The following is a 13,134-nucleotide window of genomic DNA, read 5'->3' as shown; positions in this document are numbered from 1 at the left end:
GCCCCATTCTTTGTGATTCCCCATAAAGATACACTGCCCTGGAAGCTGGAAGCTCCACTGAAGCCACCCTACCGCATTGCCCATGTAGTGCCCTTTGTGGTTCCCCATGAATACAACGTTCCTGAACCTGAGGGCTCTGCTTAGCTAAAGCCTCTACCACCTTGCCACTATGCCCCATTCTTTGTGATTCCCCATAGAGATAGACTGCTCCAGAAGCTGCAGGCTCTGTTCAGGTAAAGCCCCCGCGGCCCCCTTGCCTCTCTGGCCCGCTCATCTCGATCCCCTGGGAACAAGCAGCTGGGCCAGGAGACCCGGCGGCCCCTCGCCCGGAGAAGCAGCCCCGCACCCAGCCAGGCAGCAGCGCAGAGGGCAGCCGGCTCTCGGGGCCCCAGAGGAGGCCCGGCAGCATCCCTCCCGCATCCGAACCATCCCGCCGCCGCCCGGCCCCGGACGCTCCCCGACCCTCGGCCCGGCCCTCCCCCGCGCGCCCCCCGCCCTCCGGCCCAGCCGCGCCGCCCCTCCGCCTCGCCCGCCGGCCCCGGAGCCCGCTGCCCCCTCTCACCGCCTCAACCCCGGCCCAAGATGGCGGAGGAAAGAACGAGTGCCGCCGCGGGGCACGCCGGGATAGGGCAGCGCGAGGACCCTCGGCCCGGCCTCTGGGTTAGGTGCCTACCTCAACCGCCCGTCTCCAACGGCACTGCCGGGCTTCCTCCCTCGCCTTGCTAGAATGACAAACATCGGAAATAAACCGGAACTGCTCGCCTTTCAGACCCGAGGATCCCCGCGTGCCTCGCGAGGTCCAGAGAATTGCTGTGGCTAAAGGGCAGGCAGCTGCTTAGGCAGACCCCGCGCCGCGAAGGCCCCCTGCTGAAGCTTGGCGGTAACCATGGAGATCAGCGCTTCTTCCCTGTGGGGCGCCGGGTGAGCCCCCCAATTCTCCTTTCCCAGGCAGGAGCCTCTGCGAGCTCCGCGCCCAGCAGACCCCCGCCCCCCCGCCAAAAACCAGGAGCGTAACGAGGCAAACTGGAGCCCTGGGCAAAACCTGAGTTGGATGCCCCCCCCACCATGGGCGGCCACCCCACCACGACCAAAACATTTTTGCACCAGGACATTGGTGCCTGCAGGGGGTGCATTTTTAGACACATCGCCTCCAAAATTTCAACATATCATCAGGAGACTGTCCTTATGCTAACCCCCAAGTTTGGTGCAGTTTGGTTCAGTGGGGACAAAGTTATGGACCCTCAAAAGGGTAGCCCCCATCTCCTTAGCTCCCATTGGAAAGAATGGGGGATGGGGCACCCCCTTTGAGGGTCCATAACTTTGGCCCCCTGACCAAAACTGCACCAAACTTGGGGGGGGGGGGTCCCATCAGGACAGTCTCCAGATAATACCTTGAAATTTCGGTGCTGATACGTCCAAAAATGCGCCCCCTGCAGGAACATCCCAGAAATTTGCCCAAGAATCTTTGTTCTGCATTGAGTTTTCTGCATTGCTGCCAATGGGGGGTTGCAGGCTGCGGGGTGGGGGACATTTCTGAAGGCACAGTCTCAAAACTTTCAGGGTCTCATCAGGGGACTGCCCTAATGATACCCCCCAGGTTTGGTGCAGTTTGGTTCAGGGGGGCCAAAGTTATGGACCCTCAAATGTGTAGCCCCCATGTCCTATTAGCTCCCATTGGAAACAATGTGGGATGGGGCACCCCTTTGGGGAGTGCATAACTTTGGACTCCCTGAACCAAACTTCACCAAATTTGGGGGGTAGCATAAGGACAGTCTCTTAATGATACGCTGAAATTTTGGTGCCGCTAGCCTAAAAACTGCGCCCCCTGCAGGCCAAAAACGGAAAACCACTAAAAATACCCAAAAACGAACCCTGCATTTTTGGTGCCCCCCACAAGGTGATGCCCTGGGCAGCTGCCCACCTTGCCCAATGGGCATTACGCCCCTGCCAAAAACACAACACTTGCAAAGTTGCAAGCGGAAGAACTCTTTCCTGGGAGCAGGAGCCACTGGATCAAAGGGGGTTTACTCTTGAGTAGACCTAAATATTGCTCCCCCCACAAGGCAGGGTCTTTACAGGGGCATTTGGTAAGCAGAAATTGAGCTGGGCTGGTGACAGCTTGAGTGCCTTTTATGACTGATTTCCAGATATTTTGTTTGTTGTTGTTGTTGTTGTTGATGATGATGATGATGATGATGATGATGAGGATGATGGGGTATTATTGGTCTCAACATTTGCTGCAAGCATAGGGTGAGAGGATAGAGGAAAAAAAATAAGGAAAAACCCATTGAATAGAATGGAGGGTATATAGCAGTGGTGGCGAACCTATGGCACGGGTGCCAGAGGTGGCACTCAGAGCCCTCTCTGTGGGCACGCGCGCACAGAGTTTGTCATATAGGGGGAGCAGAAAATCACACACCCCCCACACACACATATATCTAGGCTGGCCTTGCTCCTGAGTAAACCCTGCTAGGGTCATGATTCACCCATTTGAAGCGTTGCAGGGTTGCTTCACCAAGCTTACTCCCGAGTAACACGCGCTGCAGAGCAAACCGTTTTTCCTAAACTAAAACCTCAGTATTCAGGTTAAATTGCTGTGTTGGCACTTTGCGATAAATAAGTTGGTTTTGGGTTGCAATTCAGTTCATATCTTCATCATTTCAGTTTGTCTTTCTTGCCACAGTTGGTTTCGAGACATTATTTCAAAAATTTCTAACTGTACTTGTTGCCACGCATATTCTAACCATTTTTGTATCGTCCATCTCTTCTTCTGATCGTTCCATCCCAATGCAATAACTGCATGAACAGCACTTATCATTATTTTATAGAACAATAAAAATGTTATATGCAATAATATGAATTAGAAAAATGGAACATCTTAATTAAGATGAAACTAAAGCTGCCTGTTTTTTCCACCTTGGTTGGGCCCTGACTCCATCTTGGGCCCTGCCCATTCCCTCCCCTTCTGATGAAGAAGAAGAAGAAGAAGAAGAAGAAGAAGAAGAAGAAGAAGAAGAAGAAGAAGAAGAAGAAGAAGAAGAAGAAAAAAAAGAAGAAGAAGAAGAAGAAGAGGAGGAGGAGGAGGAGGAGGAGGAGGAGTTTGGATTTATATCCCCCCTTTCTCTCCTATAGGAGACTCAAAGGGGCTTACAATCTCCTTGCCCTTCCCCCCTCACAACAAACACCCTGTGAGGTGGGTGGGGCTGAGAGAGCTCCAAGAAGCTGTGACTAGCCCAAGGTCACCCAGCTGGCGTGTGCGGGAGTGCACGGGCTAATCTGGATTCCCCAGAGAAGCCTCCACAGCTCAGTCGGCAGAGCGGGGAATCAAACCCGGTTCCTCCAGATTAGATACACGAGCTCTTAACCTCCTATGCCACTGCTGCTCCTCTCCTATCTCCAATCTCCTTTTGGCCTTTAGATCGGGCGCCTATGTGTGTGTTTTTTCACAACTTCTGTTGTTTTAATCTATATTTATTGTATTAACTGCTGTTTGAGTTTTAATGGGTTTAAGTTTTATGTTGTATTGATTTGCTGTCCTGGAGAACAGCCATGTTGTGAGCCGCCTCGAGCCTATAAATTTAACAAATAAATAAATAAAGAAAACACATAAACCCATGCACACGAAACAAACCAGGCAGTGGGGAAAATCACAACCGGGTAAAAACTGGTACTAAATATTCTCTCTCTGTCTCTCTCCAGTCATTTTACGTAGGGTGATAGAACTGCACATAATTGTGTTTTTTCCCCAGTATGGCCCCCTGAGCCTCCTGCCTGTTTTCTTATCCCCCCACAAAAATGTAGGTTGAGCCAAGATCCATTTGGTGCATCCCAGTCGGTTAGCTCTAGTCCTCCAAAGCTTATCCTGGAATAAAATTATCAAGTGCTGCAACTGTTGTGTGTTTTTAATGTGGAAAAATAAGTTAATCTGCTAGGACTGAACAGGAAAATGTTAGTTTTAACCCTAGGCTTGTGGTCTGTGTAGCCAATTACTGTGCTGGGGTGACCAGGAGCTCTGGGGAAATATCTTTCCAAGCCCTGTCCTTTAATGAACCTTAATTCGGTCCCTCTAAACCAGAACTGGCTATGCTGACTGACAGCATTTCTTCAGCAGATAATGGTTTTTCGGAGCCAGCGTGGAGTAGTGGTGAAGAGCAGGTGCACTCTAATCTGGAGAACCGGGTTTGATTCCCTGCTTTGCTACTTTAGCTGTGGAGGCTTATCTGGTGAGCCAGATTAGCTTGTGCACTCCAACACAAGCCAGCTGGGCGACCTTGGGCTAGTCACAGTTCTTTGGAGCTCTCTCAGCCCCACTCACCTCACAGGGTGTTTGTTGTGGGCGGGGGAGGAAAAGGAGGTTGTAAAGGGGGGGGGGAATAAATTCAAAACTCCTCCTCTTCTTCCTGACAGCAGAGAATGGTTTTTCCCAGAGCTACAACCTCAGATACTTTTAACCAGAGTTGCTGGGGGCCCGTCCTGCACATTTTCCGCACGCAGCGAGCATTCCGTTGGGCCCCTCCAAGGAGCATAAGAACATAAGAACTAGCCTGCTGGATCAGACCAGAGTCCATCAGGTCCAGCTCTCTGCTACTCGCAGTGGCCCACCAGGTGCCTTTGGGAGCTCACGTGCAGGATGTGAAAGCAGTGGCCTTAAGAACATAAGAAAGAGCCTGCTGGATCAGACCAGAGTCCATCTAGTCCAGCTCTCTGCTACTCGCACCAGGTGCCTTTGGGAGCTCACGTGCAGGAGGTGAACGCAATGGCCTTCTGCTGCTGCTTCTCCTGAGCACCTGGTCTTCTAAGGCATTTGCAATCTCAGATCAAGGAGGATCAAGATTGGGAGCCAGAGATCCACTTCTCCTCCATCAATCTGTCCAAGCCCCTTTTAAAGCTATCCAGGTTAGAGGCCATCACCCCCTCCTGTGGCAGCATATTCCAAACACCAATCACACGTTGCGTGAAGAAGTGTTTCCTTTTATTAGTCCTAATTCTTCCCCCTAGCATTTTCAATGGATGCCCCCTGGTTCCAGTATTGTGAGAAAGAGAGAGAAATTTCTCTCTGTCAACCTGCAATGTGGGCTGGCTTCTGGTGCGTTGATTCCGTTGCCTTGTTATGTGACCTTGATAGCGGAGCCAGGAGAGAATCCCGCTCCTGGACTGTGTCTGAACTAAAAACGTTTGAAAGATTTATTCTGTTTTGTATTTATTAGGTAGAAACTAGTTTGTATTAGATAAGAATAGGATTTGTAAGTTTCCCTGTACTTGTGTTTGTATGGAACCTCCTTGGCCCAAGGCAGAGAGCCATCTCTGCCTCACCCGGACCCATCCCATTCACGTGTAAAGTTTCTTGATGCACGCGGACAAAGGGAAACCTCCGTCGAGGCGCCTTGCCCTGCCTAATCCCATCAGCAGGCAGATAAGGGGAACACGTCATCGCTCTCTGCCTCCTGACCCTGGACACCTGGAGAAAACCTTTGTGTTTCCCCCATCAGTGAACACGTCATCGCCTCGCCCTGCTCTGGCGCGAAACTTGAGAAGGGGATGCCTATCGGACATTGATTGGTTCCTGCATGTTGCAATGTATGATTGGTTGTTTTGAATTTGTTAATGAATGGTGGTGGGCTGTCTTTGGTTCTCCCGGTCCCCCGATGGGAGAAAGTGTACTTAAGGGGTTGCAAAGCTGCTAGGCGGCAGAGCTGTTGTGCGGAAGGGAGGTGCTGACACCTAGGTCAGCATCTCAATAAATCTCTTTTATTTATCTGAGCCTTGTCGGGTCTTGCTTGGGTTCCTGGGCGCTGCCGAGAGCGGGATACCTCTGAGTAAGGAAAGTGTTATCCTGAGCAGCGCGGTAACAACCTCAACTCTTTTTTTTTCTCCTAGAGAGGGGCTGCTTGAGTGGGAAGGACCCCCGCTGTCCCTTCTGGATTCTGCCCGGGTCTATGCGGTGCTGGAGGACTGTGTCGATCAACTGGCCGTCCTCGGGCACATCATGCCAGTTGCGCTGGAGGACAAGAAAGATGTCTGTGTAAGCGCACTGCGGAGTTGGTAACATCCAGTGGTGGGATTCAAAAATTTTAGTAACAGGTTCTGATGGTGGTGGGATTCAAACAGTGGCGTAGCGCCAATGGGGCTGGGCAGGGCACGGCGGGGGCGTGGCCAGGCATTCCAGGGCAGGGCATTCCTGGGTGTTCCCCTTCGCCCCACCTCTAGATTCAAATAATGACTGTTTAAAGTATTAAAAAAGCAATATACCAAAAGGTAGTGTATTATTTCTTTTTTATATAATTATATTGATTGATTTTAAATAATAACAGAAGGAGAGAAACCCAAAACTGTTTACAATTGTTAACATATTACAAACATATCTAATTGTCTATCTCTCAACCCCCCCGCAACTAAAACATCCTATATTGCCTCCCTCCTTCCCACATTTCCCTCCTTCCCTACTTCATATTTCTATAACTATCTATTCCACTTGAAAGAAAACTAACAGAGGGAGAGATCCAAAATCCTTAATCTAAAAGAGTAGTTTAAACTCCTCTCTTTCCAATATAAATTTCAAGGGGAAAAAAGAAAATGAAAAATCTTTACCTATAATATTTTCCCAACCTTTATACCAATGAGCAAAAAAAATAGAATTACTATATATTGTATTATTTCATACAGTTCATACACACGTGGGGGGGGGGGTGCCATGGGGGGCAGGGGGCCCGCAGGGGTCCCTGGGGGGCAATTCTGCATCTCCCACTTGATGAGATTTGTTGTACCCAGGGACAGAGATTACCCCCTTGTCCCTAGTGGAGTTAATCATTAATAACTGGTTCTCCGAACTGAGAAAATTTTAGTAACCGGTAACAGCAGAAGGGTGTGTTCCTGTAGTGCCGTTTCCCACTGCTGGAACCTGCTTCCCTAATGAATTCAAAAGAATCAGTTCTCCCACCAGAGTAGCAATTTATTTTTAAGCAACCAAAGTAATTTTATATATTTTACAAACAGAAGGACATTTTGAGAGGCATAAGAACAAACCAATTGCAGAGCGTTGTCCTCCCTGATTGTAACCATTATTATACTTTGAAAAACCCCGGCCTGCCTTTAACAGCCGCGAAGTTTAACGAGGCCAGTTGGTTTAATTATCTGGAATCTGGCTTGCTGTTATATTTATATTGAGATTAGCGGGCCCAGCCACGCGTTGCTGTGGCAATTGTCCTTCTCATCACAGTCCGCAACCCACACAGATGTCCATGCAGGTCCAATGATCCCCAGCATAGCCTTTTGGGGTGGTCAAATGGAATCCCTCTTTCCCTTTTCAATGCACATCGTTACATGGTGCTATCTTGTTTTTTAGTACAACCCTTCCCATTCCACAACGGAACTGTCCAGAGTGTGAATCCCGCTGTCCATGAGGCTGGTTGACACGCACAGTCCTGGCTTGGTTAAGGCAGAACTGGGGCAAGCAGGCTATCCCAGTCAGGCAGCAGAGGCAGGGGGGTGAGGCGCTCAGATCGAGGCCAGCTCCCTGGGTTCGTAAAGGGCTATAAGAACATAAGAACATAAGAACAAGCCAGCTGGATCACACCAAAGTCCATCTAGTCCAGCTCTCTGCTACTCACAGTGGCCCGCCATGTGCAAAAGAAGCAGAGCAGGTAGTGTTGGTTCGCCCCCACCCCGTGGATTTTCTTAGAAGAAAAAGGCAAACTCCAACTCACTTTTAGTAAAAGAGAGCTGTGGCGAATATGGGTGAGGAAGTGGGTAAGTGGTGGTTGGATGTGAGGGAGGGCAGAGTGAGGTGTGTGCGGATGAGCTGGATGTGTGTTGTGTGGTAGCAGTGGGTGAGGCACAGAGAGTGAAAGTTACCTGCGTGTGGGGGGGGACCCCACCTGACGTCTCACACGGCAAAGTGTGTATGTGTTTCACCTCCACTCGTATTACCTACCAGTGTTACCTATTTACTGTTTTCACTGCTCATCTCTGCCCATCTGCGAGAACATTCTAAGCCCTCAGGCCACAGACAGACAGGCTGCACCGACATTCTAAGGGTGACAGTTAAACAGAGGCAGCTTCATGGCCTGGTGCACCAGGAAAAAGACGTTTTACCTGGCTCAGGTATGGACTTTCGGCGGTTTGAAGGCCAGCAACAGGGAGGGACGTCCTGTGAAAATTTGGGGATGATCCGTCCAGCAGCTTCTGAGGGACACCATCAGGGACAAACACACTGTTAGATTTTTATATATATAGGTTACATTGCCGTGCCGTTGTAACTTATGTTTATATATATTACTCCAATGGGAGAATGAAAACAATTTTTCCAAAACATTTGGTTACTGTTTGTAAAATTATAAAATTACTTCGGCTTCTTAAAAGTAAATTGCTACTCCAGCGAGAGAACTAATTCTTTTGAAGTCACTATTGTAGCCCAGTGATGGCGAACCTTTTTGAGACCGAGTGCCCAAATTGCAACCCAAAACCCACTTATTTCTCACAAAGTGCCAACACGGCAATCTAACCTGAATACTGAGGTTTCAGTTTAGAAAAAACAGTCGGCTCCGAGGCGCGCGTTACTTGGGAGTAAGCTTGGTGAAGCCACCGTGCAACGCTTCGAATGGATGAATCACGACCTTAGGAGGGTTTACTCAGAAGCAAGTCCCATTGCCAGCAACTGAGCTTACTCCCAGGTAAAGGATCATGCCCAGGCCAGCCTAGGGGCGTGTGTGTGTGTGGGGGGGGGTGATTTTCCGCCCCCCCCATGATGAACTCTGTGCACGCGTGCACGCAGAAAGGGCTCTGAGTGCCACCTCTGGCACCCGTGCCATAGGTTCGCCACCACTGTTCCAGTGATTAGTAAGGGTGACACCAAAGGGAGTTTTGCTCTTCCCCAATTCCTTGGTTTCCTATATTATGAAGAAATGGTTCCGTTCCCCCACCCTCACCCCTGCCGCCCATTCTTTTTTTGTGATCAAGGCTGAGGGACTTTACAAACTGCTGTTCGCTTGATTCTGCTGACTTTGACATTTGATGAAGCAGAAGCCGCCCAGAATATTGCAAAACTCCTTACAGCAGCGGTGGCGAACCTATGGCATGGGTGCCAGAGGTGGCACTCAGAGCCCTTTCTGTGGGCACACGTGCACAGAGTTCATCATGTGGGGGGGGGATGGAAAATCACCCCCCACACACACATCTAGGCTCGCCTGTGCACGATCCTTTACCTGGGAGTAAGCTTGGTTGCCGGCAATGGGGCTTGCTTCTGAGTAAACCCTCCTAGGGTCTTTTTTTTTTAAATAAAATTTATTAAGATTTCTGATTACAGTTGTTTAAAACAAGAAAACGAACTTAGATAGAATTCATTAATCAATACATAACACATTTCGGTTAATAATTAATTATACATATCACATCCCGTCTGTCTATTGATTATCATCATTACAATTTAGATACAAATACTAATCGTAACTTTATCTCCATGTCTATATAGTTCTAACCATCAAAGCAAAATGACATGTTTGAATATATAAGAAAAACCTCAGCAACTTTGATTCTTTTTAACTAATTGTTTGTTTCCAAAGAAAAACTAAATGTGGTATGACATTCGCGAAATAAAACCTTTTACAGAAGTTCTCACTCCTTTCCCTATAGCTGTCTATATAATATATCATTTTTTATTTTAAACAAAATTCATAGTTTATAAAATTGTATAAATGGTTTCCCTCCTAGGGTCTTGATTCACCCATTTGAAGCATTGCACAGTTGCTTCACCAAGCTTACTCCCGAGTAACACGCGCCTCGGAGCCAACCGTTTTTTTCTTAACTAAAACCTCAGTATTCAGGTTAAATTGCCGGGTTGGCCCTTTGCGATAAATGAGTGGGTTTTGGGCTGCAATTTGGGCACTCGGTCTCAAAAAGGTTCGCCGTCGCTGCCCTACAGCCTGCTGTATTTAAGCACATTTTGCCCCATTTGTCAAATGAAGAGTTGATTGTCTGTAGCCGGCGTGATGTAGTTCGCCACCACTGTTGTAGCCTGTTGGTACAAGTTTTCTTCATTTTCACTTTGGTGTGTACCTTCCCCTCTTGCTTAGCATGGACCTGATTCCGTGGCACATAAAACGAGGGGTCGTGATGTCGTCAGGTGATCTAGGGATGGCTTCCGCCTCACATTATGTCAGCAGAGGGTTGGTTTCTCCTGCCCCGTTCTTTCCTCGTTCACCGCCTTCTCTCCTCCTTTTCAGGTTGACGGAGAACACGTCGGCGAGATCCTCGACAAACAGAAGGCTCTGAGCGCCCAGTACCAACAGCTTATGGATTCTCGGGCGGAGAGCCAGGCTAAAGTCCCCACCGAGCTCGGCAAGATCGCCGAATTCGGCCGGCAGCTGCGGGACACGAGCATAGAGCTGAAGAGAAACAACCGCCTTTTCAGCATGGCGGCGCGGCGAGCCGTTTTGCCCACAGACCACCTCAAGAAGGTCCAGGCTGACAGGTGACACCCCTGCGGAGGGCTGAGGCAGGCCTGGGATGGAGAGTTCTAACAGACAGTCATCACGCTGTACCCCACCACTTTATGCCCCTTCCCCTAAACCAGGGGTCAGCAACCTTCACCACCCAAACAACCATTTGGACCCGTTTTCCACGGCCCCGAAGATCTACTGAGCCGTGCGGAGCCGCCTCTCTGGATCAGTAGATCTTCGGGGCCGTGGAAAACGGGTCCAAATGGCTCTTTGGAGCATCAGTGACATAGGAGGTTAAGAGCTCGTGTATCTAATCTGGAGGAACCAGGTTTGATTCCCCGCTCTGCCGCCTGAGCTGTGGAGGTTTATCTGGGGAATTCAGATTAGCCTGTGCACTCCCACACACGCCAGCTGGGTGACCTGGGGCTAGTCACAGCTTCTCGGAGCTCTCTCAGCCCCACTACCTCACAGGGTGTTTGTTGGGGGGGGGAAGGGCAAGGAGATTGTAAGCCCCTTTGAGTCTCCTATAGGAGAGAAGGGGGGATATAAATCCAAACTACTACTCCTCCTTCTCCTCCTCCTCCTGCTCCTCTTCTTCTTCTTCTTCTTCTTCTTCTTTGGGTGGTAAAGGTTGCTGACCCCTGGTTTAGGGGAAGGGGAATCAGTTTGGCCCCTCCACTCACTCCAGTTTGGCCCCTCCACTCACCTTTCCTGGAGGGACATGCCCATGCTACCCTCCAGGCCACGCAGAGCCGCAGTATAAGGCTGAAAGAGCCGCATGCGGCTCCGGGGCCGCGGGTTGCAGACCCCTGCCCTAAACCAAGGGTACCCCTGGGTTCTATAACATACACTAATCTGCAGGGAGGTTCTTGCATCACATTTCCTCCTGATCCGAAGGATTTAACGGCTTGGTGGAGGCAGGCAATTGGCTAGGGATCTCTCCCCTCCCCCCTTTTTCATTGGGCGGTCCCTCCCTGGGCAGGCAGTACGCAAGCGACGTGATTGAGGAGACCATGGATGAGCTGCTGATGCTGGGGACCATCCAGACCCTGCTGAGAGCGGTCAACACAGAGAAGAAAAACAAGCTCCAGCTGCAGGACATCATCCTCAGGTTGGTTGTGTCTAAAATGCTGCTTTGGGCGATGCCTGAGCTAACTCTGCCCTGGCTCGGGGTGGAGGCGTGGCTCAGCAGCAGTGGCATAGTGGCTAAGAGCAGTGGTTAAGAGCAGGTGCACTCTGATCTGGAGGAACCGGGTTTGATTCCCAGCTCTGCCGCTTGAGTTGTGGAGGCTCATCTGGGGAATTCAGATTAGCCTGTGCACTCCCACACATGCCAGCTGGGTGACCTTGGGCAAGTCACAGCTTCTCGGAGCTCTCTCAGCCCCACCTACCTCACAGGGTGTTTGTTGTGAGGGGGGAAGGGCAAGGAGATTGTAAGCCCCTTTGAGTCTCCTACAGGAGAGAAAGGGGGATATAAATCCAAACTCTTCTTCTTCTTCTTCTTCTTCTTCAATGGCGGCGCGTCTGTTTGGCACACGGAAGGTCCCAGGTTCAAGCCCAGAGGTGGGATCCAGCAGGTTCTCGCCAGTTCCCGAGAGTGGGTTACTAATTATGTGTGTGTGCCGAGAGGGGGTTACTAATTGGGTCTGCTTTTCCGTTAGAAATCCCATTAGGTCCAAAAGTCATCAAGTCCTGTTGTTTCCTATGTGGCTGGTTAGCAAAGGTAGAAAACGGGATAATTCTCCCTGTTGGGCTGTTTAAAAAACATATTTTAGGAATATGGTAAAGTTCCTTGTTTAAGGAAAGTCTTCTTCTTTTGATTTCTAGAAACAAAATTAAGTATTTGAAAGTATTAAGTATTTGACAGGCAGTCAATGAGAGGAGAAGTAGTTGTTTCTGTTGGCAGGAGATGATAGGACTTGCTAGAATGAGTTTAAATTATGGACAGAAAGATACCAGCTGGAAATTAGGAACTTTTTTTTTTACAGTAAGAGTTTTTTACAGTAACAGAGAAATTATTAACGCCCCGCCCCCGGAATGCCTGGCCACGCCCCCGTCATGCCCCGCCCAGCCCCATTGGCACTACCCCACTGTTTGAATCCCACCACCATGGGAACCTGTTACTAAAATGTTTGGATCCCACCACTGGCTCCATCCCCAGCATCTCTAGGTCAAAAGGACCGGGCAACAGTGATATGAAAGACCTGAGAAAGCTGCTGCAGGTCTTGGTAGACATCGTGGTAGGCATCATGGTGCGTGTTGTGGGGAAGGTCAGGTGATCTCCATGTGCCCAGTTTGGACTGGAGGCACAACACTGGCTTGTAAGATTCATTCATTCACTCATTCATTCATTCATTCATTCATTCACTCATTCATTCATTCATTCATTCATTCATTCATTCATTCATTCATTCAATTTCTATACCGCCCGATCCCCGAAGGGCTCCGGGCGGTGAACAACAAAAATCAAACAATATTAAACAGGAGCAAATCATATACAGTACACAAACACATAGGCTCCATCTCATTAATAATCAATAAAACATCTTAAAAACTCTTATAAAACAGCGGTTAATAATTAACAAATAAATAGCAAGAGGCGTTCAGAAAACCCCAATTAAAACCTACCCCAAGATTGGCTTATATATACAGGGGTCTGCAACCTGTGGCTCTCCAGATGTTCATGGACTACAAATCCCAT

The 13,134-nt window shown here is 49.3% G+C and overlaps 1 protein-coding gene across 1 annotated transcript; it reads left to right on the top strand.

Moving 5' to 3' along the window:
- Window positions 1–641: 641 nt before the first annotated feature.
- LOC125425317 (dynein regulatory complex protein 9-like) lies at window positions 642–11,544 on the top strand (the record flags this gene model as incomplete). Its single annotated transcript, XM_048482924.1, has 4 exons — window positions 642–921; window positions 5,878–6,022; window positions 10,218–10,465; window positions 11,416–11,544. Coding segments are annotated over exons 1-4 (557 nt in total), but the record flags the coding sequence as incomplete, so codon positions are not given.
- Window positions 11,545–13,134: the final 1,590 nt, after the last annotated feature.

This window comes from Sphaerodactylus townsendi, unplaced genomic scaffold (genome assembly GCF_021028975.2).
Source record: "Sphaerodactylus townsendi isolate TG3544 unplaced genomic scaffold, MPM_Stown_v2.3 scaffold_277, whole genome shotgun sequence".
In the NCBI taxonomy this organism is placed as follows: domain Eukaryota; kingdom Metazoa; phylum Chordata; class Lepidosauria; order Squamata; family Sphaerodactylidae; genus Sphaerodactylus; species Sphaerodactylus townsendi.
This window is presented reverse-complemented; position numbering and strand designations above follow the sequence as displayed.